General features: G+C 35.2%; 1 protein-coding gene across 1 annotated transcript in view; it reads right to left on the bottom strand.

Moving 5' to 3' along the window:
• The window catches only part of PTPRQ (protein tyrosine phosphatase receptor type Q), a 100075-nt gene extending 87839 nt beyond the window's left edge, over positions 1 to 12236 (bottom strand). Inside the window, exons 1-9 of the mRNA XM_039571080.1 lie at positions 12183 to 12236; positions 11609 to 11720; positions 10708 to 10934; positions 8483 to 8552; positions 6252 to 6451; positions 4621 to 4870; positions 3359 to 3487; positions 2456 to 2602; positions 490 to 662 (exon numbers count right to left, since the gene is read on the bottom strand). Coding sequence (XP_039427014.1) covers positions 490 to 662; positions 2456 to 2602; positions 3359 to 3487; positions 4621 to 4870; positions 6252 to 6451; positions 8483 to 8552; positions 10708 to 10934; positions 11609 to 11720; positions 12183 to 12236 — 1362 coding nt within the window. The remainder of the gene's footprint in view (positions 1 to 489; positions 663 to 2455; positions 2603 to 3358; positions 3488 to 4620; positions 4871 to 6251; positions 6452 to 8482; positions 8553 to 10707; positions 10935 to 11608; positions 11721 to 12182) is intronic.
• Between the last annotated feature and the right edge of the window lie 2660 nt (positions 12237 to 14896).

Genomic DNA, 14896 nt, shown 5'->3' with positions numbered 1-14896 from the left:
ATATCACACATGTGAATTTAAGGATACAAAAGGAGCCAGAAAGTCTAGGCCTGTCTGCCTTGCTAGTAGAACACTTAACCAGCCTTTGGACACTTCTGATGAATTCACAGGGTTCCTACCTGCATCTTCTAGAGGTTTGACTGAGTGGCTGTGTATCAATCTTGGCACCTAAATCTTTACTCTTATAGTCTGGCCACCCTATGCTGCAAAGAATTCAAGGACTCAGAAGGACAAGACTGTGGGCTATGGCTTTCTGCCTTCAGTATCATTCTGCCAGAATGATTTATTTTTTCACGTTGTGGAAACAGCATTATTGGAATTCTTTTGAAAGCCAGGCAGAGAAAGAGAGTGGACTGAGGAAGGTGGTTTTTAAAAACATTAACAATTCCTCTGTGGGAGCTAGTTCCACATTCTGTAAATGTCAGATAAGGCAGAGAGCAAATTTAATCTAACAAAAAATCCATATTAAAAAAAAAAAGAAGAGAATACCTTATTTTTATCTCCAAGAATAGTGTTTTCCAGAGTGACGAGTGTTTCCTGCACATGTACTTTAACTCTGTACTGGGTAATGATTCCATTTGGTTGTTGTGGCTTCCTCCAAACAATTTTTATATATGTGGCTTCCACTTCTGATAATTGTAAATCTGACACAGCACCTGGGACTAAATATTCAAGAAGAAATTTGATTTCCTTAAACACTTGTGATTATTACAAGGTTTTTCAGCACTGTATGCAAAGTACAATAGACAATCAAATTTCACATCCTTATCTTTTGATTTGACCCTGTGCAGGGTAGACACTTACTTCACATGTTTTCTTAGCAAACAAGCTACAGTTCTAAAAATATGCACACTTTTTTTTAACACGTAAGACGTGTATGAGTATGATCAGAGACTAAGATTATGTAAAGCAGGATAGTTCTACTGAAGTCTACTTGATTGGAATCAAGCAGACCTTTGATATTTTCCTATATGGAATCTTATGTACACTTGAAAATGAAAGGTTAGCTCTAAAAACATCAAAGCCATACAAGAATGAAGTAAAAAGCTGGGGAAAAAAAAATTAACATGATACAGCTTGTTAATTTCCCTTTTACAACAGGTTTATATAATTTTATTTAGGTTGATGTAATTTTGTTTATATTATATAGATCATTTATATATATAATTATGTGTAACTATAGATATAAAATCTATATCTATATAAATTACAGATATAAATTATATAGTTCATATAATGTCTTCATTAAACATTCAGTCTTAATTATATTGTCATATCCATAGGACCACCAGAGATAAAATACATTTACATTCAATAGACTGATATTCAGATTTGATACAAAAAGAAATACTTTTTTTTCTAATACACTTCAGTAAAAGACAATTTTGAAATTCCTTGCATAAGGAGGATTTTTAGATTTGGCATTAAAATAAGACACTCTATGTTACACTAAAAGAACCCCAAACCCAGCAAAGTTCCCTTTGGCTTCTGACAGTGCATTTCAACACAAGATGAGAATGACTGTAGTCAGGCAGGCCATCTTTGGAAATTGTCTCTGAGAGTTGCCAAAAGCATATCAATAAGGAAAGAGTACAATAAATAAAGATAGGTTTTCCTCCCAGTGTTACACCTTGACAACAAATATTTCCAGCAATCAGTGAGGCAGAGATTTTCTAAATTTGTGTTCTGTGTCATAAATGTAATACAGAAATAAGCATCTTGTAACTGCCTCTCTATTACACACCAAATCTCAATTTTTCCTCCTTGCATCCTCAAATGCTGACCAAGAATCCCGCACAATCTCACATACACATAAGATAAAACTGCATTTCTATGCAGCCAAGGACTCTAACCTGGAGAGTTGACTATTTGGGACCACAGGTCCCAAACCACGGAACTGAGGGCTCGGGGGCAGAGCCAACCACTTCACTCCACCAGGACAAGACCTCGATGTTGGGTCAATCCCAGAGCCACGGTCGCTAGTAAGGGTGGCTCCATCAGAGACGGGGATGGGGCCTTGGATTTGCTGAGAATTAGTCAAATGAGAGGTTTAATAAGGAACGTGGGGGCTGAAAGAAACAGTCGCGGGCATCTGCGCAGGTCTTTCTTTTCCTCTTGCTGCCATCTAACGGGGGATAGGGGGTCCTGCAACTTAATTACTACATCTGAAAATAACTTCTCATTTAGAAAGAAACATTTCTTTCGCAATCTCTGAAGGCTTATGATAGCGGATAAATGTACTGACAGAGTATGAATTTGACAAAAACAAAGAATAAATGACATAGTAATCTTCGGCCGACTTATTTTCTTTAGGATTTTTAATCTATTTTTTTATCTCTTGCAGTGCTCTTATACCCATTCTTTCTTTTGCAAAGTACCTTAAAGGCTCTAAAGGGAAAACTGAAACCCTTTATCACATCCAGTTCATTTACTTTACCTCTCTATGCTTACTTACCGTCTGCAGGAGTGAAAACTGTAAGGTTGGTCTTTGGCCCCACCCCAGCACTTGTCTCAGCACCGACATACACATCATATGTTGTAAACGGCACGAGGTTACTAAACGCAAACTTCTGGTCTTCTGTACTGTTATCCAGAATGTGACCTGGAATTAAAAACAAAGAGGTTCTAGCTCAAAAATAGAAACAGTCCATGGCTGCTTTCCAGCATGATGAACAAATGAAAAGCCACATTAGTTTGGGGAAAAGCTAATTGGGAATCAACTTCGGTGCAATAATGCTGAGTAAATGGGGAATAAAACAACCAACCAACCAACCAAGCCACTTCAAGGAGGTATGAGTTTCAAGAGAAGGAGATTTTTTAAAAATGTTTCTATTGCTTTTCCTGTGTGGTCCCATAAAAACAGAATAGAATACAGCTCATGTCTTACATAAGTACAGGCAATTCTATAATTGCTTTATCTATACATGTCTGAGTTTAAACAAATTGCAAAAACTTCATAACAGACTTAAGGAGTTGATTGCATACTGCATGAGAATGAAAACTCTCCAGAAATCTTTAACAGAAAGAGAAAAGAGTAAAGGTAAATACAGAATGATTTGGATATATAAGCACAGTAATTCAGATCTGCTTAGCCTATCATCTCCTGAAAGAGTGAGGAGAAGTTAGTTTTCTCCATTCTTAAGAACAACTAAAGTGAATTTAATTTTATACTCTTCCTTGTGATGGACTGATTTTTCCCTTAAAAGTAATCTACAAACCATTAAAATATGTAATAGAAAAAAGGGATACATAACTGCGTTTGAATATTCATTTTTGATTGTCAGGCACAGAAGAATGTAAGTGTAAGGAAATAACCACAAAAAAATCAATAGAAATGTTAACATCAACTCTGACTTACCAGATGGTCCATACAGCTCAACTCTGTAACTAAACTTCCCTGTTACCATGGTTGGTGGGTCCCATATTACTGAGAAAGACTTTGCTGTAATGTTGCTCTTGGCAAAATTCTGTGGTGGGTCTTCTGGAACTTAAACAACATTAGAAGAAGTCTTTGAACGTACAATACTTTATATTAGGATGTCCAAGAACCCCATATCAGACAATTCATTTTACACATAAACATGAAATATTTTGAAGAGAAGTTATAAAAGCATATCTCATTAAAATTACTTAATTTCTGTTTTAAGGTAATTGTCAGGAAAGGTATCAAGAGAGCTGATAGTATGCAAATAATCCCTAGGAGACAAAGGTGAAAAATAATCTGGAAATTAGCCCTGAAATCAGAAGAAGAGACACTGACCAAAATTCCATAGACAGGGCAGCAAACTAAGGCTATTGAAATTCCATCAAAGGAATTCACATGAACATATCTAGGAGGCAACGAAATTTCTTTTCATCTGGACAGTGCTATCTATTTTGTTTGTATGAAAGGGAACCAAGTAACATCAAACCATGTCAAACAAAAGAATGATGTACCAGCAAACAGAAAGCCAGAAAAACATTTCTCTGGAATGCCTTTTTGGTATAGCTCTATTAGCAGCGTTGCCATTATAAAAGTCCTGCTCCTTGACCTTTGTTTCCAATTCTAACTTCTCAATTCATTGCAAGTAATCAAAAATCAACTCCACCTAGTCCTTAAAGATTTCTTCAGCACTGAACAACTTTCTGCAATAGATCCAGATTGGGAACATAAATACAGGACTTTTCTTTATATTGCTTATTTGTCTACAAAGGTAAAGAAGCATTAAGTGCATTACTATGTACACAATACACATACTTTTAGAATACTATGCCTGACAGCTTTTCCCTTCATCTTTGTTTTTAATTCTTCTGCCATTATGCTATTAATTACAGTTCTTAAATTGTCCTCAGTTTTCCATAAGATTTGATCTGTCCTGAGCATAACTTTGGTATCTTTGACTCCTAACAATAACTGAACTCCCATTCACTGTACATTATTAGATACATTAATACATATATATTTTCCATTAATTCCATCAGATAAAATTAAGTAATCATGCAAATACAAAAGCATGATGCAGATAAAGACAGATTAGGACTGAAGTATCTTGCAGCAGAAAATCAAACCTCTATTTTGAAGTTTTTCGCATAAATCTGAGACCGTTACTGCCATTTGAAAGCAGTGTGTATTTTATGTACCTGATTCTGGTGTCCGGACAATCGCACTGTCAATGTAGCCTGCTTCAGTGGTGACTGCAGAGACCTCGAAAAGATAGGTGGTGTATGGCCTGAGGTTAGTTACAGCAAAGCTAATTGGTTCACTCCAAACAGAGCTCATTTGACTTGGTGCTTCTGTGCTTTCTTTCACTGTAGACTGTGAAAGAACTGTGGATTTCCCAAAAGTAGTTGAAGGGGTGGTAGTACTCCACAAAAATGATTCACTCTTATCCTAGAAATAAAAAATAGGAAACATAATAAGCTGCATCTGTAACCTATATTTGTCAATATGTGTAGATGAAAAAAAGACAGACCATCTTTGAGACAATTACCCTAAATTGGTTCTCCTTTTTATACTTCAATTTCCAGATTTAGGTAGACGTTGCTAGTACATCCTATTAGTGACAGTATTATAGTTTCCTGCCTTATTCAAAAAGATCCCAAATCTGACTGAACAGAAGCATCTCTCTTGGATTCATTTATTTATTCCCAGTTTCTATTTTCAGCATTCAGCCTCTCTTGAAAAAAGTTCCCTAGTGAGGTCCTTTTGCATCACCTGTATGTTCTATGTGTGTATGTGCATACACAGGTATAGCATACACATATTCATGTATCATGGATAAAACCAGACAGAAGTTTCTTAATCCACAGTGTCAGGAGACAACTCTGAAAAATTACTAGGCATTATGGTGACCAATGCTGATGGTTCAGTAGGTGGCAGCCTGTCTTCTCAGTGCTGAATTAAATCAGCCTGGTGTCAGGAACCTTTGTAATGCCTAACATGATCTTCCAAATAAAATCTGAAAACAAAGTTATGATGATTTTTGTCATTTAAAACTTCACTTTTCATCACAGAACTAAGCGTAGGAAATTGGGAAAAAAAAAATAAAAGGAAAAAGGTTTGGTTACTTGACATTTTGACATTTGGGTAATTGCAAAGCTGTGCTCAAAGTAAGAAAGAAAAAGAGAAAAAAATTCTAGAAGAGAGAATTTTCTTCAAGAAATTCCAGAAGGTTACAATGGTTACAGGTCTGAATTCAATGATAAGAACAATTCAGGCTACAACTATATTTTTGAAAATCACTCTGCTAATCATGTTTGGTTTTTATTTTGGTATGAGAAGTATTTTAAAAATATTGAAATAAGATACACAGAATAAAGCATACTTTTAAAATACAAAAAGCATTGTCATACTATATAGAAAATTAGATGTTAACAATAATATATGTCTGCACTGACCAAAACAAACCCTGTAAGTTCTTGGTTCTTTCTAATTGAATAGTATATAAAACAAAAAAATAAAAACTGAAAGCTGAAAAAAATAGAAGTTTTCTATTTCATTATTTTCTGTTAAAAGGATGCCAAATTTAACCTTTTTTAGCATTTTCACTTTGATTAAACTGAGCGTTTCAAGCAAAAGTGTTCCATTTAAACTATTTTGAACAGAAAGGTTTTTCTTCATTCATTTTATCCTGTTTTGAGACTAAGTAAGTAAGGTTTTTGGAATTTTTCTGAAAATAAAGCCTCCACATTTTTATGTCTCAAATTTTAAATGTAAAACTACATTTTGTGGATTGAGTCTATTACTAATTTAAAAGGTTTACAGCACTTACATTACATTCTGGTAACCTCCCAGACAGAAGGTCCTCTACTTTAACCAAGACATCTTTCACTACAATTCCACTTCTTGCATGTTTCACACTAATCTTGAAACTAGTTATCTTTCCATTTGGTTGCCGAGGGAGAAACCAGATCAGATTTACAGCTGAAGAATTTAAGGCTTCAACTGTGAGATTCACTACTTTACCTGGAGCTTGAAAACAAAACAAACAAAAGCAGTGAGATAAATTTTTCTTCTCAGCACTGAAAAATAACAATTTTTTTTTTTGTAATGCTATTTCTAACTTCCAAATTCTGAAGCAAAAACATAAAAAATCATTCACAAACACATGTAAAGAAGCTGATATACAACCAGCTCTTTTTCAATCTAGTTTAAGTGAGAAATACAATTATTTCAATCTCATAGTATATATAGTAACTGGCTTGGTCAAATTAAAAATATTCTTCTTAAAAGCGAGTTATCTACTCTTCCAGAAGCAGAAAAATTTTGTCCATTTTTTTCTGGTTAAGAGCATCTGACAACACTGTGTGATTTATTTCACTTTACCTGTGTCATCTTTTCAGCTGCACATAGATTTTTGGTAGCTTTAAGTAACTCAATTAAATTGGAATGCTCACAATTATTGCATATACAGTGCTCTTTGTACCAGTGACAGTTTCTGTGGCCTTTTGTCAGAGCATCAGTATTAATCACAGCACAAAGGAATGAGATGCAACATCTAAATCGTATTTTACATGCTATTTTACATGCTGAACTCTCCTGTGTCTCCCTCTTAGTCCTGCCTACACATGGCACAGTCAGCAGCAGGTCCCGCAATAGCTGCCTTAGTACTAAGGAGAAAAGGCTTTTCACACTCTCTTAAAAAATAAAGCATTCCACATTTACAGACCTTCCACAGGTGATTTGTGACAGCTCCTCCAAGCCTCATATTTAGCTCTTTCAGTCTTGCTAAGTGTTTTCCAGATCTTTCACCTTCTTTCCCCTCCTCTCAAACCATCGCCTTTATATTTAAATAATTTTAACTTCTGGCTAACTTTCTTACTTTAAATTTCCCATCTTTATGTTGATTAAAATGTTTGGCTTTCTTTAGACATCAAAGCAAGAATTAGAACAAAAAAAGTTGAGAAGGTAAAAGTATAAATGCTATACCAATGACACATAAGTCACCTACAATTTGAAGAAACCTTCCAATTACATTTATAGTAAGGCATTTTAGGTTTAATGAAAATGCAGACAGAAATGCTTCCAAAACTAAAAAGCTTACATTCTCACATGGGTATATGCCAGTGTTGTACTCTGTCAAACATGAGTAAATAATAAAGCTCACAGAAATAAGGTTTTTTACCAGCAATAATGCACAAATAGTGAAGAATAATGATTCCACATAGATCCATGCGGCAAGTTTACTACTCCTCCTTATATTGGGCTCATAAATTATTACGTTATTTTACAAATCTCCGGCAGAGTGATGATTTTCTGCCATTAATTGAGATATCTCACTCTGCAGTTTGCGTACAAACAGAAATCAGCCTAACACAGATGGACAGTCTGCCCTGGCAGCACGAGCTCTGTACTCCATTGAGACTGGTTCACACTGGCGCAACTGGACTGGTGCCAGCTCTTCAGCCAGGGCACAACTGCTCCTGGAGCATGAGCGAAATCACAAACACTAAATTAGTAAAGATTGTGCAAACTCAGACTATGTTGTTTAATCTTCAAAACCACCAACTCAAATTTTCATTTCAGACCTTTTTTTTTTACCTTCAGAATTAATACATAAAAATTTAATAAAATACATTCTGTCCTGAGCTTCTTAGAACCCATCACTAAACAAATACAGATCAATTTAAGTAGGCAATGGCAGAGATGATTCCACAGCAAAATCTCTCTCCTAGAACTGCTGCAGGAAACAGCAGACAGATCCACTTGATAGGTATCTCTGCTCTGCTGTGACTTACTTTCTGGAAGCTGCCTACCTAGAAACTGGCATAGGAAAACTCCAAGAGAAATTACTTTGTGTACATAAACGCCCCTATGGGCACATCTTAAAGGCTGCTGTTAGCAAATAGAAAAAAATGAACCTTTGTCATTGACAGAATAAGAATAAGGATTTTGTTCTAAATGCATTGGAATTTGCTCAAGTATGAAATTTGCCATGGATAATTTATTTGAATGAATTAGAGCAGCTTTAATCGAAATAATTAACAGCTTTATTAGATTTACCACTTTCCGCAGTCTGAAAAAGGAAAGGATCACTAAACACTCCAATACCAGCACTGTTCTCAGCAGCAACCTACAGAAAAAAAGGAAAGAATCCACATTAGAAAATCTACAGTATATACAGCTTCAGGGAAAATGAAAATCCTAAGGATACACAGAGATACAGCTTTTAGCTTTTAAACTATAAATATGCAAATGAACATGCCCTTTTTAGTTGAGTTTATACTCAATGTTTAAGTGTAAAAAAATAAAACTGAAAAAGTATGTAACAGCATAAGAAATTGAGAAAAGCACACGTGAATATCCACACATCAAAAGAGGATCCCTAATTTATGAGCCCTTATTTTATGTAAAAACCAACAGCAAGAATAACATCAGTAACACTTCTTTTTCCTACTGCAATACACTTAAACCAGATTCTGCATTCCTATTTTACTTAGTATAACTTATAAGAGTAAAAAGGAGAAAAAGTTCCCTTTTATTTCTCTGTCTCCTGAAGGCTAGCAAGAGCAGGTCAACCTTCCTCAAGGCAGAAACCCAAGGAAAGCATGTCTTTTTGCAGAAACGCAATAGGTCAGGGGACTGTAAATGCACTTCAGTGCTCATGATCACGGCACAGTCTTCCCACAGAAAAGCAGTACATCAAGACTTTGGTAGAATTTATGGAGATAAACAAAACAACAATGCCATTTGCTCTGCAATATAGGATTTGGTGACAATTCAACTCAGCAATGGGCCATGGCATACAACAGTTACAAAGAAAAAGGAACACGGTCTAACTTCTTATTTTGAAAAGAAGTAAAAGGGACAACAAAAGGTAAACATGAGCAAAATTCCAACTGTGTTGATGAGAGGTGTGTGAAAGAAGAAGCAAAGGGAAAAGCTCTCCAGCACGATTATAGCTGGCAATATTAGGCAGCAATGGTGTGGCTGTGGGGCTTAGGGAGCTGACAGTGCAGACTGCGGGCAACGCAGGGTGAGAAGGGGTAGGTGCGCAAAACTAAGTGTGGATCACTGTAGAAGTGACAGACAGCCCACAGAGGATAAAAAAGGGCAAAAGAAAGCAGAAGGCCTCAGGAGAGAAAGGGAAACTTTTTCTGATCACTTCTTGGCACTAAAACGTGCATTTTTTAAAGACTGTAAATATTAAGCAAAGGACAAAGCTACAGCAGACAAACACAGCAAAGAAATACAAGGTAGCATTGAAGAATTCATCAAGGATGTCAAGAACCTGTGTCAGTGGCTATCTCCTTCTTAAGCCATACAAACACATGCACATCCACCTCACGACTACAGCCAACCCTACCTACTTATGCTTCACAGGGACAATGACTTGAAACATCCTTAGGCATTGATGAACTCTACAGTAATTGCAATAGCTGAGGAAATTGACTGGAGATCTTCAGGGGGTTGACATGCAGTCAGGAAATTCTGACAGTACTTAAATTACACTATACAAATCTGAAACTATGCCCTCACCTAAACATTGGTTTTTAATACCTCATCACAAGGTAGGTATTGTAGAAAGAATTCAGAAACAAAAACTAGCATTAAGATAGACATGGAAACTCCTTCCTCATATGTACAGTTTCAAGGCAACTGAATGGAATGAAGCAAGTCAACACATAATTTCAGTTAATTCTTGGTTTTGAAAAGAGGAACCTCTCCAAGGTTCTTATGAAAGCGTAAGGCAGGCAATGAATTGCTTGGCAAATTTTGCCGAAAGAATAGCAGTTACTTTCTGTCCACCTGAAGTCATCTGTTGCTGAAGAGTTCAGAGATGGATCAGGAGTTCCTAATCTCAATGCAAATAAGTTCCATGTCTAGACTACATGCTTTTCTGGATCTGGCTGAGATGATTTAGTAATCTGCATGTAATATGCAAAGCACACCAGTCATTTGAAAGATTAAATCTCAATGAAGATAAGGAAGGATTTAGATGTTTCCAAAAATTCTACCCTTTGCTTTTTATGTTTTACCACACAATGCCATGTGTCAATACAAATATCAGTAGAAGAAGGTACATTTCAGAACAAGTTTGACTGGAATATTTTTAAGTAGATATAAAAAACACTACTGTAAACAAATATCTCGTTAATATATTTTGTTATATGGCAACAGTAAATAACATCGTCCTTCAGAAAACTCTACAGTAACCTACTATAAACTCACACAATTTACAATAAATCAGAATTCAAAATACTAAGAGACATTTGTAAGGCTTTTACCATAATTTCGTAAGTTGTTCCAGGGTTAAGACTGGTGAGAAGAACTTCCAAACTATCTGGCTTTGTTGTGACCTGTGTATAAGCTGTTTGCATCCATGGGCAGACTTCTTTATATTTAACAACATAAGAGACAATTCTCCCATTTGGATAGAGTGGTGTGTTCCATGACAGCAGAATCCCAGCAGAGCCCACTCTTTCACCTGCAAGGAACACAGGGGGCCCAGGATCTAAAAAAAAAAAAAAAAAAAATTAAGAATATATTTATACACACACACAAGCACACACAAGTAAAACAATTTTTAATTAAGAATCATCATAGTGAAGACACATTCACAGATTTTATAGGGAAATGAAATCATCTGCCAGCATAAACCCATAAAACTACTGAAAACTGATATATTTTTGAAAAAAAGCTTTTTTTCTGGAAATAGTCCTGTTAAAAATTATTAAGTTAATTTTGGAACACCAAAAACATTCTTCTATAAGAATATAAAAAATGTATTGCTCAAGATCTTTGTTGAAAAAACAGAGTTTATTGCCAGTTTAATATCTGACATATTCTAGCACTCAATTAAAGGGCATTCTCTTAAAAAGCACATCTGCTTTGGCTACATTTTTTTTTGGAAATAGCTCAGAACACTTCTTTATGTACCACTATAGATATAAATCAGAGTCTGGATATTATTACATGACACAATAGCAAATTTTTCAAAAGCTTGTAAATTCTTAAGGTCTCATACAATGCTTCAGATTCAGTATATTTTTAAATGGTTAATGATGAAAAATTTTAATGACTGTTCAAAACTGATTATAGTTTCTTGGACATTAGTGTGCACATAATAAACATAAAAAAGCATAGTTTCAAAAATAGAAGAAATTTCATCAGTCATTTTTAACTCACTTGTCACATTTGTTGTCACAGTTCTACTCGCAGGTGAACTATAGACTGAGGAAGAAACTGCAGAAACTGTAACATTGTATGTTGTTCCAGGAATAGTATAGGAAAAATCAGCCTGAAACAGAACGTAGTTATTTCAGCCTTTTACCAAGAACCACAAAAATGACCCCTCCCCCAAAAAATCCCAAAACAAACAAACAAACAGAAAAAACCCTACAAAACAAAGCACAAAAAAACCACAGAAAAGTTTGAGCAATTCATTACTAAAAATAGTTGTTTACATTTTAGCTACAGTACAATATTTTGCTGTCAACTACCCTTCATATGATGTGTGAAACATTCAATATTAAAGAACAACAAAATTAACTATTAATTTTATCCCAGAGTCCCCTATCAGTATATCTATAGAGGTTTTTCTCTATTATCATTATCAAAGTAAATATGCAGCATTAAAAAATTCCTTTTTGAGAGAATGAACAAAAAAGCAACCTGAAAAGCAAGTTTTTGAACCTTAAACTAACCCATCCCTTGCAGTAAACGTAATTAAAGTTATTTAGCAAGAAATTATATAAAATACCTGTATCTTTGCGGTTCCAATGAAAAACAAAAGCAAAACAACCAGAACAACCATTATTTCTGTTAATATTATATTTTCCAGACAGCAGAATCAAGAAGTGTTCTTATATCTTTTTGATGGCTTAGGAGTGAAATGTTGCCTGCATTAATGATTTAAGCAGAGATCTTCCTGGCAAGTACACAATTAATGAGTCTGTACTACTCAATAGCTCTGCCCTTCCCTTGTTAAACTATTCATGAACCCTTGGATGACTGTCTGCATCCTTCTAGTAGACTTTAAAAAAACAGTAAGTTCACTCACTACCTGTTGTTAGGTAACAAACTGTGAATGCTGAAATTTGCTCCCATCCCACCAAATTTTCATTAATACTTTTGTATTCATAAATGCATTAAAACATCTAAGGAGGAAAGCTTGAATTTCTCATCAGCGCAGTGCATAAGGAAAAGCCGGCCCTGCAAGTCCTAGAATAAAAGCACATACTTGATACTCCCTAACTCCAAGATCTAGGATAACAACAGAAGCATGGTCAGGAATAAGATCCACATGAAATCTGTCTACAAGTCCATAAGGTAGTCTCCAATACAGTGAAAAATAATATGATGAAACATTGAAGAATTTAAGTCCTTCTGGCTTTGCAGGTTCTGAAAGAGAATTGTAGAATAGAAGACATTAACTTAAATAACTCCCTATAAAATATATTAGTAGTTACAACTGAATATAAAAGCATCCAAGAAGAATTTACTTTCTATATGAAAGTTTAGTCTGGACATGGCAGCATGTGATCCTACAGTTGCTATGCTACCTCTGGGTCTTGGGTGAGAGTCTCCCAACTCTGCTGAGATCCCCACTCACAGAGAGCAAGCTCAAGTGTCTCTATACAGTGTTCAGTTAGCAATAAAATCTCTGCACAGTCCTGGGGTTTCTGCTGTCCTCAACCTTAAAGTTAGCACTACTGCTACAGTTGAAATTCAAGATATAGCTGGTGCTTGTTCTGCTGGCAGCCACAGGTTTGGTAACTCTTTTATACATTTCATATATTTGGAATCCCAGTAATGCCATGAACTCTAGTCAGTTAAGTACCCAAAATTTGAGTGGTCTACTCCTTTTATTAAAGCCAAATTTCCACCTGCTCATGTCACAACATCTCATTTTATTCTGCTTTTAAATGCACCTTTAAATGTGTATTATTCACTGTAAGCCTAATAATTAACAAGATTTTAAATTCTTCAGTAGGTCATTAAAATGTTGTCTACATATAAGACTGCGTATTTGTTCACCTGTGCAGTCTCTAGCCACGTGCATCTGTCTCCTTTCTACTTTAGAACGCATGTGCAACTATCAGCTTTCCCCTTGCTCATGTCTCAGAGCAAGCCCTGTCAGTGATGCTCTTTGTCTCATTTCAGATTCACCCTTGCACTCAGACCTCTTTCTGCCTTTCTAACACAGTTCTTCAGACTAAATCTTCCACTACTGTTTATACATTAGTATCGTACTGTGCAGTCTGAGTAACATATAGGTTCAGCTCTGAAAGACTTCTATTTCTTTCTTATTTGCTGTAAATCTGCTAAGATTATATATCTTTCATGAACTATTTACACTATATTTAGGCTATTCAAAGCTGAAGAATTGTTTCAAACAGTTTACTCTGGTTCTGCCATCAAATAACCTGAAATATTAATATATCCATATATTAACTTTAGATTTTACATTCCATCCATATTTTTCTCATATGTAGGATTTTTAACTCATGGTTTTATTTTTACATTAACAGAAAAAAAAATATTAATAATATATATGGAGGTGTGCAAGTTTAACCTAGAGCAGAGGTTCTTCCTTTTAGTATACTCATAGATTTTGAGTCCCACTGCTCTCATCGCTCCTATTATTTGCATGGATCTCAACTTCCATTAAAGCTGGATTTTATATTTGCAGAGGTCTTTTTGTACAGACCCACAATTAATTTCTGAGTGAAGTTTACAATCTAAAGCCTTAATTCTACAAACACTTCTTAACTTCTAAACTGTTGTTTAACTTCACTCACTGCAAAAAACCTATTGAAATGAGGTAAGGTAAATTTCAGCTTGTGTGTAACTCTTAGCAGGATAAGATCTGAAATACTAAAAATGGTAAAAAGAAATCCAGCACAGCTAAAGACATTATGCTTCTGATAGTGAATCACTACATGCAGGTTGAATAGGTTGAATAGGCTATAAGTAATATATGCCCACAACAACAGCAAACTATTACATGTACAATCTCTTGAAATTTCAGTCTTATTCTACAAAGTGAGATGTACAAAGCTAAACATGCACTGCTAGGGACAGCTACCACTCACTGGCAAGGAGAGGAAACAAGAAACCATACAGACCTGTTACAAATTCAAGGGAAGCAGAAGCTCCTTCAATATTTCCTTTTAGTCTTTTCAGTGTAAAATTATAAACGCCGCCAGCAGTCAGGTCTGTAACACTGAAGTCAGTCAGTGTTCCTGGAATTCTTAACTTTTTTATAAAGGTGTTGTTTGATAAAGATGCTTTATAAGAAGTGAAGTTAGTCTTGGTTGGATTCCACATTAGAGTTGCAGAAGAAGTATTTACCATTTTTAGTGTCAGACCACATATCCCAGCAGGTCCTATGGTAAAAATTATTCTGATTAATAAAGAAAAAATTAATCCTTAATACTTAAAACATAAGAGAATAACAGCTTTTTTTAAAAG

This window comes from Corvus cornix, chromosome 1A (genome assembly GCF_000738735.6).
Source record: "Corvus cornix cornix isolate S_Up_H32 chromosome 1A, ASM73873v5, whole genome shotgun sequence".
Classification (NCBI taxonomy): Eukaryota; Metazoa; Chordata; class Aves; order Passeriformes; family Corvidae; genus Corvus; species Corvus cornix.
This window is presented reverse-complemented; position numbering and strand designations above follow the sequence as displayed.